Consider the following 16,936-nt stretch of genomic DNA (forward strand, 5'->3'; position numbering starts at 1 on the left):
TCCCAGTCTTCTTTTACTGAGAGGGGCAGGGGAGAGGCGGAGATACCCGAAGATTGCCGCACATGGAGGCAGAGCTGCAGCTGAAAGCTCTGCCTCCCAAAGCAGCAGAATCCACGACCAAGAAAGTCATGGATTTTTTTTGGGGGGGGGGGGGGGTTGGGGGGGGGAGTTAGGTCAGATTTAGTTAGAGTTCAGCCGCGGAGATGCAGAGTTTTAGTTAGGGCAATCATGTTTAAGAGATTTTTAATTTAAAAACATGATTTTTATGAGACTTCAGATTCTCTTTAAGAGTACTAGAAGAACAATTGTACAAAGTTGGCTTTTTACTAGGATACATAGGGCTGTTCTCACTAAATGTTGGTAAAAGTGTGATCACAGTTAGGTAGAGCACAGTTAGGTAGAGCACGTTGCGCTTATCTCGTGACTTGCATTCCCTAAGTAATGTACACATTTCCAGGGTACTGCTACTTGCTAATAGCGCTATGCTAATAGCACAACGCATGCTACCTTGCAATCTGATCTCCCTGTGCATGGCAATATTACTGACATTTAGTGAGTGCACCCCATAGTGCAGTATTGCTATGTTTGTTATTCTGAAGACTACCTCTGTGATTTCTGTAACATGGACTGTTTCTTTTAGCAATCAATCTAGATTATTGCTCTGCATCGTGAATCTAGTATTTATTAATGATTCAGAAACCCCTGGGTCTAAAGATCTGGTTACCAAACTTTCTCAAGCTTTAAGAACCTCTAATAACAAGACTGGCGATCTTGAATTCGACCCTGACAGTATCGAATCAAGAGGTAAATAACTACATTTCTACTATGAATGTTAAAGGGAAGTTGGTGGAAAGGACTCTTCTTTTACTTCGGTTCTATAAAGTGTATTGAAAGAATTCATGGACTATGAGATTTCAGCTTAATAACTTTGCACATAAAGAAAAAATACTTGAAAGGGGGTTGCTGTATTTTTTTTTTTTCATTAATATTTACAATATATATATATATATATATATATATATATATATATATATATATATATATATATATATATATATATATATATATATATATATATATATATATATATATATATATATTCGTTTTCAGTTTTTTTAACTTTTTGTGAAAATGGGGAAGGGGTACTAATATACCTCTGTACTGACTCCACCTGAAGTGGGAAATATCTGAGGGCCCTGTTTTTAAAGGGAGCATCCAAGTCTGCAGAGGTTGTGGCTACGTAATTCTTGAATTCTTGTATCTGGGGTCATATGGATAACTAATTCTTTTAGCTGGGTGGCACGTGGCTTTTTAATTCTGGGATCTGGGGGGCACGTGGCTTTTTAATTTTGGTACCTGGGAGGCATGTGGCTACTTAATTCTGGTTTCTAACGGCACATGGCTATTTAATTCTGGTATCTGAGGGCACATAGTTATCCACTTTCTCTATCTGGGTGTACATGACATACTGGTATCTGGGGATTGCATGGCTGCTTAAAGCAAACCTGAAGTGAAAATAAACTTAAACCTAACTAGAAAAATAGTGGTACCTGTAAGACTTAAATTGAATTTTTCCAGAGTCTCATATTCTTGTTTCGTGTTTTACGCAAAACACATTCTGACTGTTGATTCAGCTACCACATACATAAGTGATGACTTATTTATAAGACTACTGTGGGGGGTAGGGGGAAAAAGAGTTGAACTTACCCAGGGCTTCTAACGGTCCCCTGCAGACGTCCTGTGCCCTCGCAGCCACTCATCAATGCTCTGGTCCCCGCCTCCGGTTTAATTTGGGAATTTCCGACTTTGAAGTCGGAAAACCACTGCGCCACCGCGGCCTCATCCTCGATCCCGCTGACGTCCCTGGGAGCATACTGCCCAGAAGCAGACCGTACTGGGTCTGCGACGTACACTCCCGTGGGAGCAAGGACACGGCTGCGCAGGTGCAGTGGTTTTTCGACTTTAAAGTCAGAAATCCCAAAAGTGAACCAGAGGTGGGGACCGGAGCATCGGTAAATGGCTGCGTGGGCACAGGACGTCTGCAGGGGACCATTAGAAGCCCCAGGTAAGTTCAACTCTTTTTCTTCCAACCCCCCTACAGTACTCCTTTAAGTTTTTGCCACTACTCTGCTATTAAAATTGTATGACAGATAAGGCAATGGTTTGTTAACCCAGGAATACAAAAAAATAAAAAGAAATAAAATAGAACACAGGCAAGTTCTAAGGAGGATTGGTACTATATGTTCACATTTTTATATCATCATGTTACATGTTCTTTCTGGAATCCTTAAGTCACTTCTGGTACCTTTAATTCTTGTCCTTGGGGCCACATGGCTGGTTAATGCTTGTATCTGTGATTGTTCACCCATCATCCACTTGACTGAGACTTTTTAGCATGCCTGATCACCCCTTCAATTGATAAACTAGAATTGAAGAAGGGGGAGCTGAACTATCCCATGCAATACCAGTTTGGGATTGTAAAGCATGCTATTTTTAAAACATTTTTGAAACTGTAAAAGAAAAAAAAAAAAAACAAACAGGAAAATAGACCAATAATACAGTACATAACAAGCTTTCCCTGGGTGTTTATAAACTTTTTTTTAAATTCCTCACATAGTACGTAGTTTCACCTAAGTACCTAAGTCTGGACAGGGCTGCTTTGACAATTCTAGTCAACAATTTAATGGCATTTTAGTTACAGTAATGATAAAGCATTTAACTGGAAAATACCGGCTCAGTACCATTTTTTGAAAATGCCATAGGTACCACAGGAAACAATACATCAACAACAAGTGCTTCACCATCATCAACCAGTATGAAGGCTGACGAAAGCTCTGCTTCTAGCACTGCTCCATCTACAAGCTCTACAACCAACATTGCTCCCACTACCATCTCTACATCTACCACTTCTAAAGCTACCAGTGGTCCAATGGCTTCAATCACCAGCTCTACAACTACTGCTGTTCCCACTTCTACCTCTACATCGACCACTTTTCCCTCTACCAGCCCTGCACCCATAACTTCTACATCCAACACTGGTTCCAGTACCACTGCTCCAACCACCAGCTCTACAACCACCACTGCTCCCACTTACAGCTCTACTTCTAGTTCTACTACATCTACCAGCCCTATAATCACCACTATTCCAACCACCAGCTCCACAACCACCACTGCACCTACCACAAGCTCTACATCGACCACTGCTTCCTCTACCAGCCCTGCTTCAACCACCTCTACATCCAACACTGCTTCCACTACCACGCCTCCAACCAGCAGCATTGCATCCTCCACTCCTTCTACTACCAGCCCTACATTTACCACCTCTCTATCTACCACCCCTATAACCACAACCTCTTCAACCACCAGCTTTGTAAACACCACTGCTCCCACCACCAGCTCTACATCTACCATTTCCCACTCTACCAGCCCTGCATCCACCACCTCTGCATCCAACACTGCTTTCACAACCGCTGTTTCAAACACCAGCTCGACATCCACTAATGCTCCCACTACCAGCTCTATATCGACCACTTCTCTATCTACCACCCTTATAAGCCCCACTGCGTCAACTACAGACTCTACAACCGCCACTGCTCCTACTTCCATCTCTATATCTACCACTTCTCCCTCTACCAGCACTGCAATCACCACCTTTGCATCCACAACTGCTGCTACTACTACCACTGCTCCAACCACCAGCTCTATAACTACCAGTGCTCCCACTTTCAGCTCTACAACTACCTTGTCTCTATCTTCCTCTATAACCACCACTATTCCAACCACCAGCTCTATAACCACCTCTGCTCCCACCACCAGCTTTACATCTACCCCTTCTCCATCTACCAGTGCTACAGCCACAGTGGCTTCAATCACCAGTTCTACAACCACCACTGCTCCCACTACCAGGTCTACATTTACCTCTTCTCTATCTACCATGCCCATAACCACCACTGTTCCAACCATCAGCTCTACAATCACCACTGCTCCCACTACCATCTCTACATCTACTACTTCTCTATCTAGCACAACTGCTTTTACTCCAAGCTCCACAAACACCACTGCTCCCACTGCCATCTCTATATCTTCTATAAGCACCACTGCTTTTACTACAAGCTCCACGAACACCACTGCTCCCACTACCATCTCTATAGCTTCCACTTCTCCCTCTACCAGCCCTGAAACGAACACCTCTATATCCAACACTGCTTCCACTACCACTGTTACAACCACCAGCTCTAATACCACCACTACGCCTACTACCAGCTCTACATCTACTGCTTCTCTATCTACCACCCCTATAACCAACACTACTCCAAACACCAGCTCTACAAACACCACTGCTCCTACCACCAGCTCTACATCTACCAATTCTCCCTCTACCAGCCCTGTATCGACCACCTCTGCATCCAACACTGCTTCCACTACCACTGCTCCAACTATCAGCTCAACAACTACCACTGCCCTCACTACCAGCTCTACATCTACCGCTGCTCTAGCTGCCATTCCTATAACCATCATTACGCCACCCACCAGCTCTACAACCACCACTGCTCCCACCACCAGCTCTACATCTACCCCTTCTCCCTCTACCAGCCCTGCATCCACCACCTTTGTATCCAACGCCAATTCCACTACCACCATTACAACTAATAGCTCTAATACCACCACTGCTCCCACTACCAGCTCTACATCTCCTGCTTCTCAATCTACCACCCCTATAACCTCCACTACTCCACCCACCAGCTCTAAAACCACCACTGCTCCTACCACCAGCTCTACATCTACAACTTCTCCCTCTGCCAGCCTTGCAACCACCCCCTCTGCATCTAACACTGCTTCCACTACCACTGTTCCAACCACCAGCTCTACAACCACCAGTGCTCCTTCTGCCAGCTCTACATTTAGCACTTCTCTATCTACCACCCCTATGACCTCCACTACTCCAGCCACCACTGTTTCAAGATCCAGTTCTACCAGCCCTGAAACCAACACCTCTATATCCAACACTGCTTTCACTATCACTGTTACAACCACCAGCTCTAATACCACCACTACGCCTACTACCAGCTCTACATCTAATGCATCTCAATCTCCCACCCCTATAACCTCCACTACTCCACCCACCAGCTCTAAAACCACCACTGCTCCTACCACCAGCTCTACATCTACAACTTCTCCCTCTGCCAGCCCTGCAACCACCCCCTCTGCATCTAACACTGCTTCCACTACCACTGTTCCAACCACCAGCTCTACAACCACCAGTGCTCCTTCTGCCAGCTCTACATTTACCACTTCTCTATCTACCACCCCTATGACCTCCACTACTCCAGCCACCACTGTTGCAAGATCCAGTTCTAAATCTACCATTCCACCATTAACCAGCTTTACAGCGATGACTGCTCCAACCCCCACCAACCCTATATCCACTACTGTTCCCACCATGAGCTCAATATCTATAACTTCTCTATCTAAAAGTCCTGCATCCACCAGTGCTCCACAAACCAACTCTGCAACCACCACTCCTCCAACCACTAGCTCAACATCTACTATTGCTCCCAGTATTAGTTCGACATCTACCATTTCTCCATCTAACAGTCCTATAACCACAACTGCTCAAAACTCCAGCTCTGCAAGCACTTCTGCCTACATTGCCAGCTCCACATCTACCATTTCTCCATCTACCAGTCCTACAACCACCAGCTCTACGATCACAACTGCTCCATCCACCAGCTTTACAACTACCACTGCAGGCAAGTTCTAAGTAGCATTCATGCTATATGTTCACGTGCTATTCTCGCCATGCCATATTTCACTCAGGTACCTGTTAGTTGTTGTTTATGGGGACACAGTGCTACCTGTATTTTGTATCTAGGGAAATCATGGCTATTTAAATCTGGCATTTGAAGGCCACATGGCTACTTAATTATTGTGTATTGAGGCATATGGCTACCCAATTCTTTTATCCAGCTGAAACATGGGTGCATAATTCTGCTGTCCTGGGGGCACATGGCTACTCAATTCTGGATTCAGGGTGGGCACACTGCATATTATTTCTTGTATCTGGAGGCAAATAACTGCGTTATCCTTCTATCTGGAGATGGCACGTACGTACTTAATTCTGGTATCTGGGGAACCAAACTGCTTATAATAAAGGGAAAGACGTTTTTGATCCCCTGCTGATTTTGTTTGCTATCTGACCAAGAAATTATCAGTCTATGATTGTAATGGTAGGTTTATTGTAACTGTGAGAGACAGAATAACAACAAAAGAACCCTCGAAAACCCAGTGCCCCCAAAGGCAGAGCTTGATGTGCATTGTAATGAGTGAAATACATATTTGATCCCCAATCAAAGTATAGTACTTGGTAGCAAAACTTTTGTTGGCAGTCACAGGTGTCCAACTTTTTTTGTAGTTAGCCACCAGGTTTGCACACATCTCAGGTTTTTTTGCCCACTTCTCTTTGCGGATCCTCACCAAGTTAGTAAGGTTTCAATGCTAATATTTGGCAACTCAAGCTCCCTCCTCTGATTTTACATTGGATTGAGGTCTGAAGACAGGCAAGGCCACAGGACCTTCATGTGCTTCTTTTTAAGACACTCCTTTGGTGCCAAGTGTTTTGGGTCATAGTCATACTGGAATACCCATCCAACCCATTTTCAATGCACTGGCTGAGGAAAGGAGGTGGTGACCCAAGATTTGAGGGTAAATGGCCAACTCCATTGTCTCTTCAATACTGTGAATGCTCTGTCCCGTTAGCGGAAGAAAAACACCAAAGCAAAATGTGTATACCGTCATGTTTGATAGTGGGGATGGTGTTCTTGGGGTCATAGGTAGTATTCCACCTTCAAACATGGTGAGTTGACTTGATGCAGAAGAGCTCAAATTTGGTCTCATCTGGACTCAGCACTTTCACACAGTTCTCCTCTGGATCAATCAGATGTGCATTGGCAAACTGCAGACAGGCCTGTATTTGTGCTGTCTTGGAGGGACCTTACAGGCTTTGCAAAATCTGAGTCCTTTGCGGTGTAGTGTGTTACCAGTTGTTTTCTTGGTGACTATAGTCCCAGCTGCCCTGAGATCATTGACCAGTTCCCCCAGTTTTGGGCTGCTTTGTCACCATTCTTATGATCATTTCAACTCCACGAGATGAGATCTCAGATCTTGCAAAGAGCCCCAGGCTCAGACCAAGGGACACTGACAGTCATTTTGTGTTAATTACATTTGCGAATTATAACACCAGCTGTTTTTGCATTCTCACCAAGCTTCCTTGCGATAGTCTTGTAGCCCAGTTCAGCCTTCCGCAGGTCTACAATCTTGTACCTGACATCCTTGGACATCTCTATGGTCTTGGCCATGGTGGCTAGTTTGGAATCTGATTTATTGCTTTATTGTCCCAGTGGACAGGTGTCTTTTATACAGGTTATGTAATGCTGGGAATACACGATGAGTTTTTTTCAGCAGATTTACTGGCCAATCGATTTTCTGATAGTTTTTTCAATGTATTTCCATTTACTTCTATGAGAAAATTGACCATAAAAACAATCAAAATCACATCAGAAAGGAAAATTATCTATCAAGCCCTCTATCAGCCAAAGAAAAACTCATTGTGTACACCCAGCATAACAAGCTGGGATTAGGGTGTAAGGGACCTAGAAAAGTTCTCCTTGGATCCTTGTGACATAAGAAAGTAATTAAACTGAAGGAGGCTCCAAGCATCAGTATTAGGGATATTAAAAGAGGTTTGGAGATCTCTGAAAGGCACCCAGCGTCCCCAGAGCCGGATTAAGGCTACATGGGGCCCCAAGCAAAGTAACTGATTTGGGCCCCCCATCATGTCGTAATAGAATCAGAAGATGCAGCTGCACAGCAACATGCCACACACACCGGGGAAGCCGAGCTACTGGTTGCTATGGGCAACAGCCCGCTTTCCTCTGTGGGTGCACAATGCAGGAAATAGCAGCGGCAAAATGCAGAGTGAGAGATTAATGGCTGGGACATTTGCACTCAGGGGCTGGGGCACCCCTGTGAAGAGGGCGCCAGATATTACAGCAGCAGCACTTTCCCCCTGCATCTCCAGCCTGGCAATAGCAGAAAGCTCTGGACACCGCCAAACCGGAAGCCGTTCCCCAGACATTCACCTATTGCGATCCAAGCAATAGAGGTCCCGTCATCCGGAGCCCATCTGTATCCTCTAGAGTGCTGTCGCTTTGTTACCACTACCATTACTACTTCCTACTTCCTGTCTGATCTGAGAATCAGGAAGTTCAGAGCGAGCGGCTGCGCTGTAGAAGAGACAGATGGGTTTCAGATGACGGGATCTCTATCGCTTGGATCATGGATAGGTGAGTGAGCGTTTGCCATCTGCTGCTATCAATCTTGCTGCAGCTGTGGTTCTCTGTGGGAAGGGAGGGCGGAGTGGGCAGCGGCAGAGCGCACAGTAGCAGGAGGGGGACCTAGGAGGAGAGCCTGGCTCTGAAGACAATCAGCAGCGCACGGCATCATTTGACAAGACAAATAACATTTATATTGCGCTTTTCTCCTGGCGGACTTAAAGCGCCAGAGCTGCAGCCACTAGGACGTGCCCTATAGGCAGTAGCAGTGTTAGGGAGACTTGCCTAAGGTCTCCTACTGAATAGGTGCTGGCTTACTGAACAGGCAGAGCTGAGATTCGAACCCTGGTCTCCTGTGTCAGACGCAGAGCCCTTAAAGGGACTCCGAGCAGTGCCTGTGGGTATGCCTTTAAGCATACCCACAACTAATTAATTACATCCTCACACCTACCAGCATGATGTTTGTAATTATATCCCCCTGGGTTCCTTATATTTCATTGCATTGTGCTGAATCAAGCTGCCGACTTTGGAGAAAAGTCGTCCTGTGGTCGCGATTTCAATCACGAATATAGCGAAAACTAAAAGGCATAGGGCGGCCATTTATATATCGTTGGAAAGAGGAGAAAGAGAGCTTTAAAATGATATGCAACTTTCCATAGTTACTGCACAGCTCAGAGTCCCTTTTTAACCATTATACCATTCAGCCACCGCTGACAGGATGGCGAGGGCTGGTTTATGTGCTGATGGGGCCTCTTTGACTCTGAATGGGGCCCCAAGTGACTGCTTTTGTTGCCTGGTTGGTAATCCGGCCCTGAGCGTCCCCCTGAGACTAGGTGCAAGGCCCGGAGAGGACTGTCCGTTCGCCAACTCTGGTAACTATTGCTACTCGAGCCCAATGGAAAGTTGGGATTGTCTAAAATAGGCAATAAAGGGGACGGACCAGGTGATATAGAAAGTTTCTCCCTAACTCTTAGAAAAATTTTTAGTGTTTGAGTGATCATGGTCGTAGCCCTTGTGGGTGCAATAGGAGAGCGTATTGACCAGGTCAATAGATCCAGTTTACTTCCCATTATTTCTTCTTCTATGCCCACCCAGCGTTTAAGAGCCGCATGTCTATGCCAATCAATAATCCTAATGAGGACCGCTGCCATATGGTATAGTCGGGGGTTTGGAATTGCCATGCCACCTAATTCCTTGGGGGCCGTCTGAATGGTGTATTTCAGCCTAGGCTTCCGACCTCTCCAAATGAAGCGAGAGAAAGCCTGGGAGATCTGTTTAAAATAAGAGGAAGGAATAAATATTGGCATTGTTTGGAAGAGGTATAGGAGTGGTGGCATGATTGTCATTTTAATAATGCAGCTTCTTCCAAACCAAGAAAACTGGGGTTTATCCCAATTTTGTAAGTCTTGTTTAATACGTGCCAGAGCTTGGGGAAAATTATGGGAGAACATATCGCGGGGGTTCTGGGTTATGTGTATGCCAAGGTACTTCAGGGATCCACCAGGCCATTTAAAAGGGAAGTTGCCCTGCAGGGAGGATTTAAGAACAAGCTGGGATTAGGAGCACTCTTTTAGAGCTTGTTCACACTATGAGCATTTGCCTATTTTTTTAAACGCTGGCGATTTTCGAAATCGCCCTAAAAGCGCTTGTACATTGATTCCCTTTGAGAGTGTTCACATATGAGCCAATCGATTCCGATCTACTTTGATAAGCGCTACCTGTACCATTTTTTGAGCGCTTTGACTCAATGGAAGGTATAGGGAAATTGCATAGCGCTTGAAAAATCGCTTTGTATAGCAATTTCCAGATTGCTTCTATGAATAAATACATTGTATCTATTCATTTCCGGGTGAAAGAGTTCACTTCCTGACTGATGTCAGCCTCAGGAAGTGAAAAACAAATTCTCTGAAAAAGCGCTTAGAAAGTGTAGGGTACGGCGATTTAAATAATCATAATAAATTGCTCAGCTCTTGAAATAGTGCTGGTGATTTATAATGTGGAACATAGCCTCACAGAGGGTGCTTCTAATCTTAGCTTGTTACCTGCATACAGTTAAAGGGATACTGTAGGGGGGTCGGGGGGAAATGAGCTGAACTTACCCAGGGCTTCTAATGGTCCCCCGCAGACATCCTGTGCCCACGCAGTCACTCCCCAATGCTCCGGCCCCGCCTCCGGTTCACTTCTGGAATTTCTGACTATAAATTCAGAAAACCACTGCGCCTGCATTGCCGTGTCCTCGATCCCGCTGATGTCATCAAGAGCGCACAGCGCAGGCCCAGTATGGTCTGTGTCTGCGCAATACACTCCTGGTGACATCAGCGGGAGCGAGGACACGGCAACGCAGGCGCAGTGGTTTTCTGACTTTAAAGTCAGAAATTCCAGAAGTGAACCGGAGGCGGGGCCGGATCATTGGGGAGTGGCTGCGCCAACACAGGATGTCTGCGGGGGACCATTAGAAGTAAGTTCAGCTCATTTTCCCCCGACCCCCCTACAGTATCCCGTTAAGACACCAGGGAGACTGAAATCTTGCTGGCTGATGTGGGGATAAAATACTCATTTCCCTCATTAAAATGCACATCAAGCTCTGACTTTAAAAGAATACTGTAAGGGGGGTCGGGGGAAAAGGAGTTGAACTTACCCGGGGCTTCTAATGGTCCACCGCAGACATCCTGTGCCCACACAGCCACTCACCGATGCTCCGGCCCCGCCTCCGGCTCACTTCTGGAGTTTCAGACTTTAAAGTCAGAAAACCACTGCGCCTGCGTTGCCATGTGCTCGCTGCTGCTGATGTCACTAGGAGTGTACTGCACAGGTGCAGACCATACTGGGCCTGCGCAGTACACTCCTGTTGACATCAGCGGGATTGAGGACACGGCAACGCAGGCACAGTGGTTTTCCGACTTTAAAGTCGGAAGTTCCAGAAGTGAACCGGAGGCGGGGCCGGAGCATTGGGGAGTGGCTGCGGGGGCACAGGATGTCTACGAGGGACCATTAGAAGCCCCAGGTAACTTCAACTCATTTTACCCCGACCCCCCTACAGTATTCCTTTAAAGTCTGAAATTCCAGAAGTGAACTGGAGACGGGGCCGGAGCATCGGTGAGTCGCTGCGCGGGCACAGAATGTCTGCGGGGGACCATTAGAAGCCCCGGGTAAGTTCAACTCATTTTCCCCCGGCCCCCCTGCAGTAGTCCTTTAAGGAACTTTAAGGAACTGGGTTTTTGAGGCTTTCATTGTTGTTATTCTGTCTCACACAGCTACAATACACCTTCCATTACAATTTTAGACGGATCATTTATTGATCAGAAAGCAAACAAGCAAAGTCATCAGGAAATCAAACACTCCTCCCTCACTGTAATTCTAGTATTTTGGGGCCATACTGCTGTTTAATCACTAAAGTGAGGGCAGTGGATGAAAGTCAGATTGCCTCTGCAGCAATGAAAAGAATTAAAGTCTCTCATCACCCACTTGACTGAGAGTTTCCCACATGCCTGATCGCCCTTACAAGTTATAAACTGGAAGGTGTGGGGGTGGGGTGGTGGGAGCAGGATAAAAGGGGGTAAAGTCCTTGCTCTTCCAAGGGCCCTAATTGGTCTCAAGTTGGTTGGTTTAATTCAGGCAGCGGAACCCCGCATTTGTGGGCTACACTATCCTGAGCAGTGCCAGTCTGCATAAGAAGCTAAAAAAGGCCTGTAGTGCATGCCCTCTCAAAATCAACAGAATACCCAGACTGTTTGTGGTGACCCAGAATCACTAGACAAATATAAAGGGCTAAAAGAGACCAAAAAGCCCTCTTACTAAAAGGCAAAACTGGGTATTTTATTGCTTTCTTAACAGTGATGCTCAAATCCGGTCCGGGAGACATCCAGATAGTCCGGATATCTCCTAGTACAGCCGTGCGGGGGGGGGGGGGGGGTCAATCTTACCCATATGACGTCTTCTTCTCTTCGTTCTTGGCGCCTCCCACGATGCGCTCCAACCGCCGCATGCACCGGCCACGTAACTACAAACACTTCCTCCTTCCGGGATGAAGGAGGACGTGTTTGTAGTCACATGACCGGCGCATGCAGCGCTTGGAGCACATCGTGGGAGGCGCCAAGAACGGAGAGAAGAAGACGTCATACGGGTAAGATTGACCCCCTCCCCCGCTCTTCCTGCACAGCTGTACTGGGAGATATCCGGATAGCAACTATCCGAATATCTCCCGGACCGGATTTGGACATCCCTGTTTCTTAAAACAAAAGGTATTTGCAATAATTTAGCTTTAAGTGAGCAATTGTGGTTTCGCATGATGCAGATTATGCAAATCATCTCTTTATGCCGCTGAATCCAGGCTCACATCCAGAACCACTGCCAGCAAGCCTTTAGCTTCTCTATTTTTAACCCAACATGCACACAGCTTTTTTTTGGACTTTCTGGCCCTCATCATTGCATGGCATGGGGTTCTATGGGATAGGGCTTGAACCAGTACAACAGAATACCCAGATAGCTCATGATGACCCAGAACCACTAGGAAAATATAAGGGACTGTAGGCTTGTTATACACCAGCGGTTCTGGATGTGACCCTGGCTTCAGGGGACAATGATTTGCATATTAAAGAGTGATGCATTATGGGAAACCACAGTTACTTAAAGATGAATTATTGCAAATACCTTTTGTTTTATAAAGACAAATAATTCTCAAAATAAAAAAAACAGTAAGGAAAATGGACCTAAATATGCATACCAATCTTTGTCTGTGTTTGTTTGCTCTTTTTGGTTTCTGTCCAAAAAGCCGCCCAGACAGCATTTGAAAACAGTATAAAATGGAATAGCAAGTTGGGACTTACCTCTAAATAAAAGGCCACACACCATTAAAGGGAACCTTAACTGAGGGGGTAAAAAAGAGTTACACTTACCTGGGGCTTCTACAGGCCCCCTGCAGACGTCCTATGGCCACGTCGGGACAAACAGATCCTCTGGTCCCCCGCAGTGGCTAGACACTGGCAAGTGTGCTTGCGCGGCCCTGGACACTCATGTCTCCTCGTTCATGCTCCCGACCCCGTCCTGCACATACATCAAGAAATCTAGTCCTGAGCAAGCACAGGACGGCGACGTGAATGAGGACACGTGGGCACACTGGCCTGTCGACTGCCCAGTGACCTAAAACAAAACTGTCTCACTGCAGGGGACTTGAGGATTGGTTTGTCCAGTCGTGGTCACATGACATCTGCAGGGGGCCAGTAGAAGCCTCAGACTTTTTTTTATTCTTTTTTTTTTTAATGGGATCACCGCTGTTTTAAAACCACACAGGCATTAGCTAAGGCTACATATTTGGGATTCTATGCCACTTCTACAATAATCAGTTTCTCTACCTCTTGCACTCCTCTAAAATTAACTACTAGCGTGTCAGTTGGCTAAAGTAGTCTTGGTGCTCGAATTCATATTATTGAAACTCAGAAGCCTGTATTCGCCCATAACCACAGTTCAGCACTCAGAAATGTGGACAGTGTCAGGGAGAGTTCACTTATCTGTGCTTCACAAACAAATGAATTCCCCCGACACTGTCCACATCTTCAGGTGCTGAAATGTGGTGACGAGTAAATTTAGGTTTCTTAACTATTCCAATAACCTGGATTCAAATACCAACACTAGTCTAAAGCCTCCCATCCATGTTATGCTTTCAAAATGATCTGCTTGATTGATTTTAGATTATCGCTAAAAAGAAATGGAATATAAACGTTTAACCTCCCTGGTGGTATGAACATTCCAGACCCTACATTCAGGAAACAATCATGTTGCCAGGAAGCCAGCAGCAGCCCCTGCTCTCACTCACCTTCCTGGGCTCCAGCGCTGCAATTTTACCTCCATCCACCGGGTGGCGCTGTAACACTTTGTTGAGATCAAAGACGGTGATCTCACCAGAGTGACTCGGAGCCTCCGAGGACAGGAAATAGAATGGCTACAGACAGCTGGTTCGCCCAGGTGGTATGTAAAAGCTCCCTGCTGCCTCCGGGGCTAGCCCGAGCTCAGCTTGGGATTACCGCGAGGGAGGTTAATGTGTCATTTATTTGATATCAGCCTGCAGCCTGCTGTGCTGAATATTTTTACTACTACAATTTTACTACCATATTATTATGGACTGTGAAAGAGCAGTGTTTTCACTTTCTAAAAAGCTATAGCATTGATAAAAAAAAAAATAATTGTCTCTACCCATTAAATTCCAGTTAATAATTTAGCATATTATAGATCATAACACATTCACTGAGGTTGATAAATGAGAAAATCCCACCTTCCTCATAGTATTCACAAGGTTTAACAGACAGCCAAGTGTTGACAATGGTCACCCTCCACTAATGTCTTTGAAGGCCCAGTTAAAATAAACTGGGTAGGTCCCAGGAACAATAGGGTAGCAATATAGGAGGCAGAAATTGCAACCGTAAGAGGGAACCTAGATCAGAGGGTGCCACCCAGGGCTTCCTAGTGTTAACCATTCATATAATGTTTTCTTCTGCTTCAGGAACTAGTTCAGCTGCAGGAGTCAGTACCACAACTGGAGCCAGTAACCTTTCTGTGACCACTACAGCACCTGTACCCAGTACAACCCCTGGAACCAGTTCCACTCTGGGAACTAGTACACCTGCAGGAGACAGAACCTCTACTCTAATCACTACACCAACTGCAGGAAATTCAACTCTAATGGCCGGAGCAACACCTGGAACCAGTACAAGTCTTGAGACCAGTACAATGCCTGGGGAAAGCACAACACCTGGAGCCAGTACAATTTCTGGTACCAGCACTCCTCTGACCAGTACAGTTCCTGAGACCACTGTAACCACATTGCTAACCATAAGTGCTGAAACTCTAACAAGCAGCATGATAACAACAAGCAGTGTAAAGCTTCCAACCAGTATAACTGCACTCTCCAGCACTAATCTCTCAACCACTAAAACTCCTACCACAGTCACAAAACCTCACATAATGCGCCTCCGTTTTATAATAACAAACATGGAATTCAAGGAGGCCCTTAGAAACAAAAACACAGAAGAATATAGAACTCTATCCTCAACAATGAAAACTGACGTGAGTAACTGTAAACTGTAAACTGCATACAAGGTAATTTATGCTTATCCTGCACAGCTTTACACCTCATTCCTGTCTCTTGTTTTTCTCAACAGATCAGGAATGCCCTACTGCCCACATATCCTACCTTTAGGGATGTACAAAATATAACATTTAGGTAAGTGTCCTGTCCATAGAGTGCACGCAAACAAATCATGTATACATCCTCCTATCAGGAGTTTGCAGAGGGTTAATAATTATCTCAATAATCTATTTGTCAATATCTGAATACTGTTTCCACTGGTGCTAGTAACTGTCAGTAAATGTTGTTATGCTTTTTGTACACTACTTGCATTTTTTTTTCACCGAATAAAAACACATTAGATCTGACATTCCATATTAATGAATGAACTGGTTCAATCAGAATATATCAATATATTTTCTGCATACGGTATTAAAAAAATTAAAAAATTGATAATAGATGGGGCTTTTTTTGCAGACTATATGTATTTTTCTGTTATTTACACTGTGTTTTTGCAGAAAACACAGCTGTATTTCTGCGTGGAAACATGTACACTGAGCAGAAAAGTGCAAGCAGAAAAGAAGTGTCCATGCAAACGCACTGCTGCAGGTGGAAAAAGAGAGTGTCTGCTGGAATAGCTTGAGCCAGTATAGCGTGTACAAAGTGGCACATAACTCCTTTTTATTTCATTTTTAATGATTTTTCTAGTTTCACTCTACCTCAACATTGCCTAATAAAAAAAAAGGCATGTGCAAAGATTTGTGTTTAAAACAGCCTAAACAGCAGACATCCAGTGAAAAAACTAAGCAGAGCTGTACCTTTCTAATGCAAGCTGGACGTCATCGCAGCTCAGAAGTACTAAAATACATTTGAAAAAGCATAGCCTCCCACCTTAAAGCATCCACCCCTGCCAGCAGAGAGGGTGGGACTCTGAAATGGAGGGCCAATCACGGGTGGGTAAAGGGGAAGAAAGGGAAGAATGAGTAAGATGAAGGGGGGGGGGGGGGCTATGTAGGTAGAATAATTAAGGAAGGTGCAATTAATAGGAAACAGGTTAATGATTTCTGCTACGCCCATTTAGCACTTCTCCACATCTTTATAGATTTATATACCTTGCTATGTTTTATACATATTGTAGTTAGTTTTTGTTTGGATATGATTATTATTTTTTTATTAATACACAATTTCTACAGCATTTCACAGAAAACATTGAACAATTCACATTGAGGCATATTCAATAATTGCTGATAAAATTGGCATGCGCAGCTAGCGCACATCAATTGTACTTACACCAGTTGTGTAGCACAGATTGCACTGCGCACACAGCCTAAGGCTCCCTGCACACTGCAAATCTGATTTTCTATTCTGATTCCGCTTTTCAAAGCCCGATTCCGATTTTCCCTAAATGCTATCAACAGAAAAATGCAGGCAAAACACAGCATGCAGTAACGAATAAAAATCGGAATCGGATGTAAAAAAAACAATTAAAAATCGGAATCGCATGGAGTGTGCAAGGAGCCTAATGGTGGCCACTAATGATCCAATC

General features: G+C 45.0%; 1 protein-coding gene across 4 annotated transcripts in view; it reads left to right on the forward strand.

The window, feature by feature from the left end:
* LOC137520895 (serine-rich adhesin for platelets-like) overlaps positions 1 to 16,936 on the forward strand; it is a 116,335-nt gene that overhangs the window by 61,281 nt on the left and 38,118 nt on the right. For 2 of the 4 annotated variants that reach the window (XM_068239433.1, XM_068239432.1), the window contains 3 exons: positions 2,763 to 5,750; positions 14,827 to 15,389; positions 15,485 to 15,546. In XM_068239433.1, coding sequence (XP_068095534.1) covers positions 2,763 to 5,750; positions 14,827 to 15,389; positions 15,485 to 15,546 — 3,613 coding nt within the window. The remainder of the gene's footprint in view (positions 1 to 2,762; positions 5,751 to 14,826; positions 15,390 to 15,484; positions 15,547 to 16,936) is intronic. The other 2 variants (XM_068239435.1, XM_068239434.1) reach the window with 2 other exon arrangements.

Source organism: Hyperolius riggenbachi, chromosome 6 (genome assembly GCF_040937935.1).
Source record: "Hyperolius riggenbachi isolate aHypRig1 chromosome 6, aHypRig1.pri, whole genome shotgun sequence".
Lineage (NCBI taxonomy): Eukaryota > Metazoa > Chordata > Amphibia > Anura > Hyperoliidae > Hyperolius > Hyperolius riggenbachi.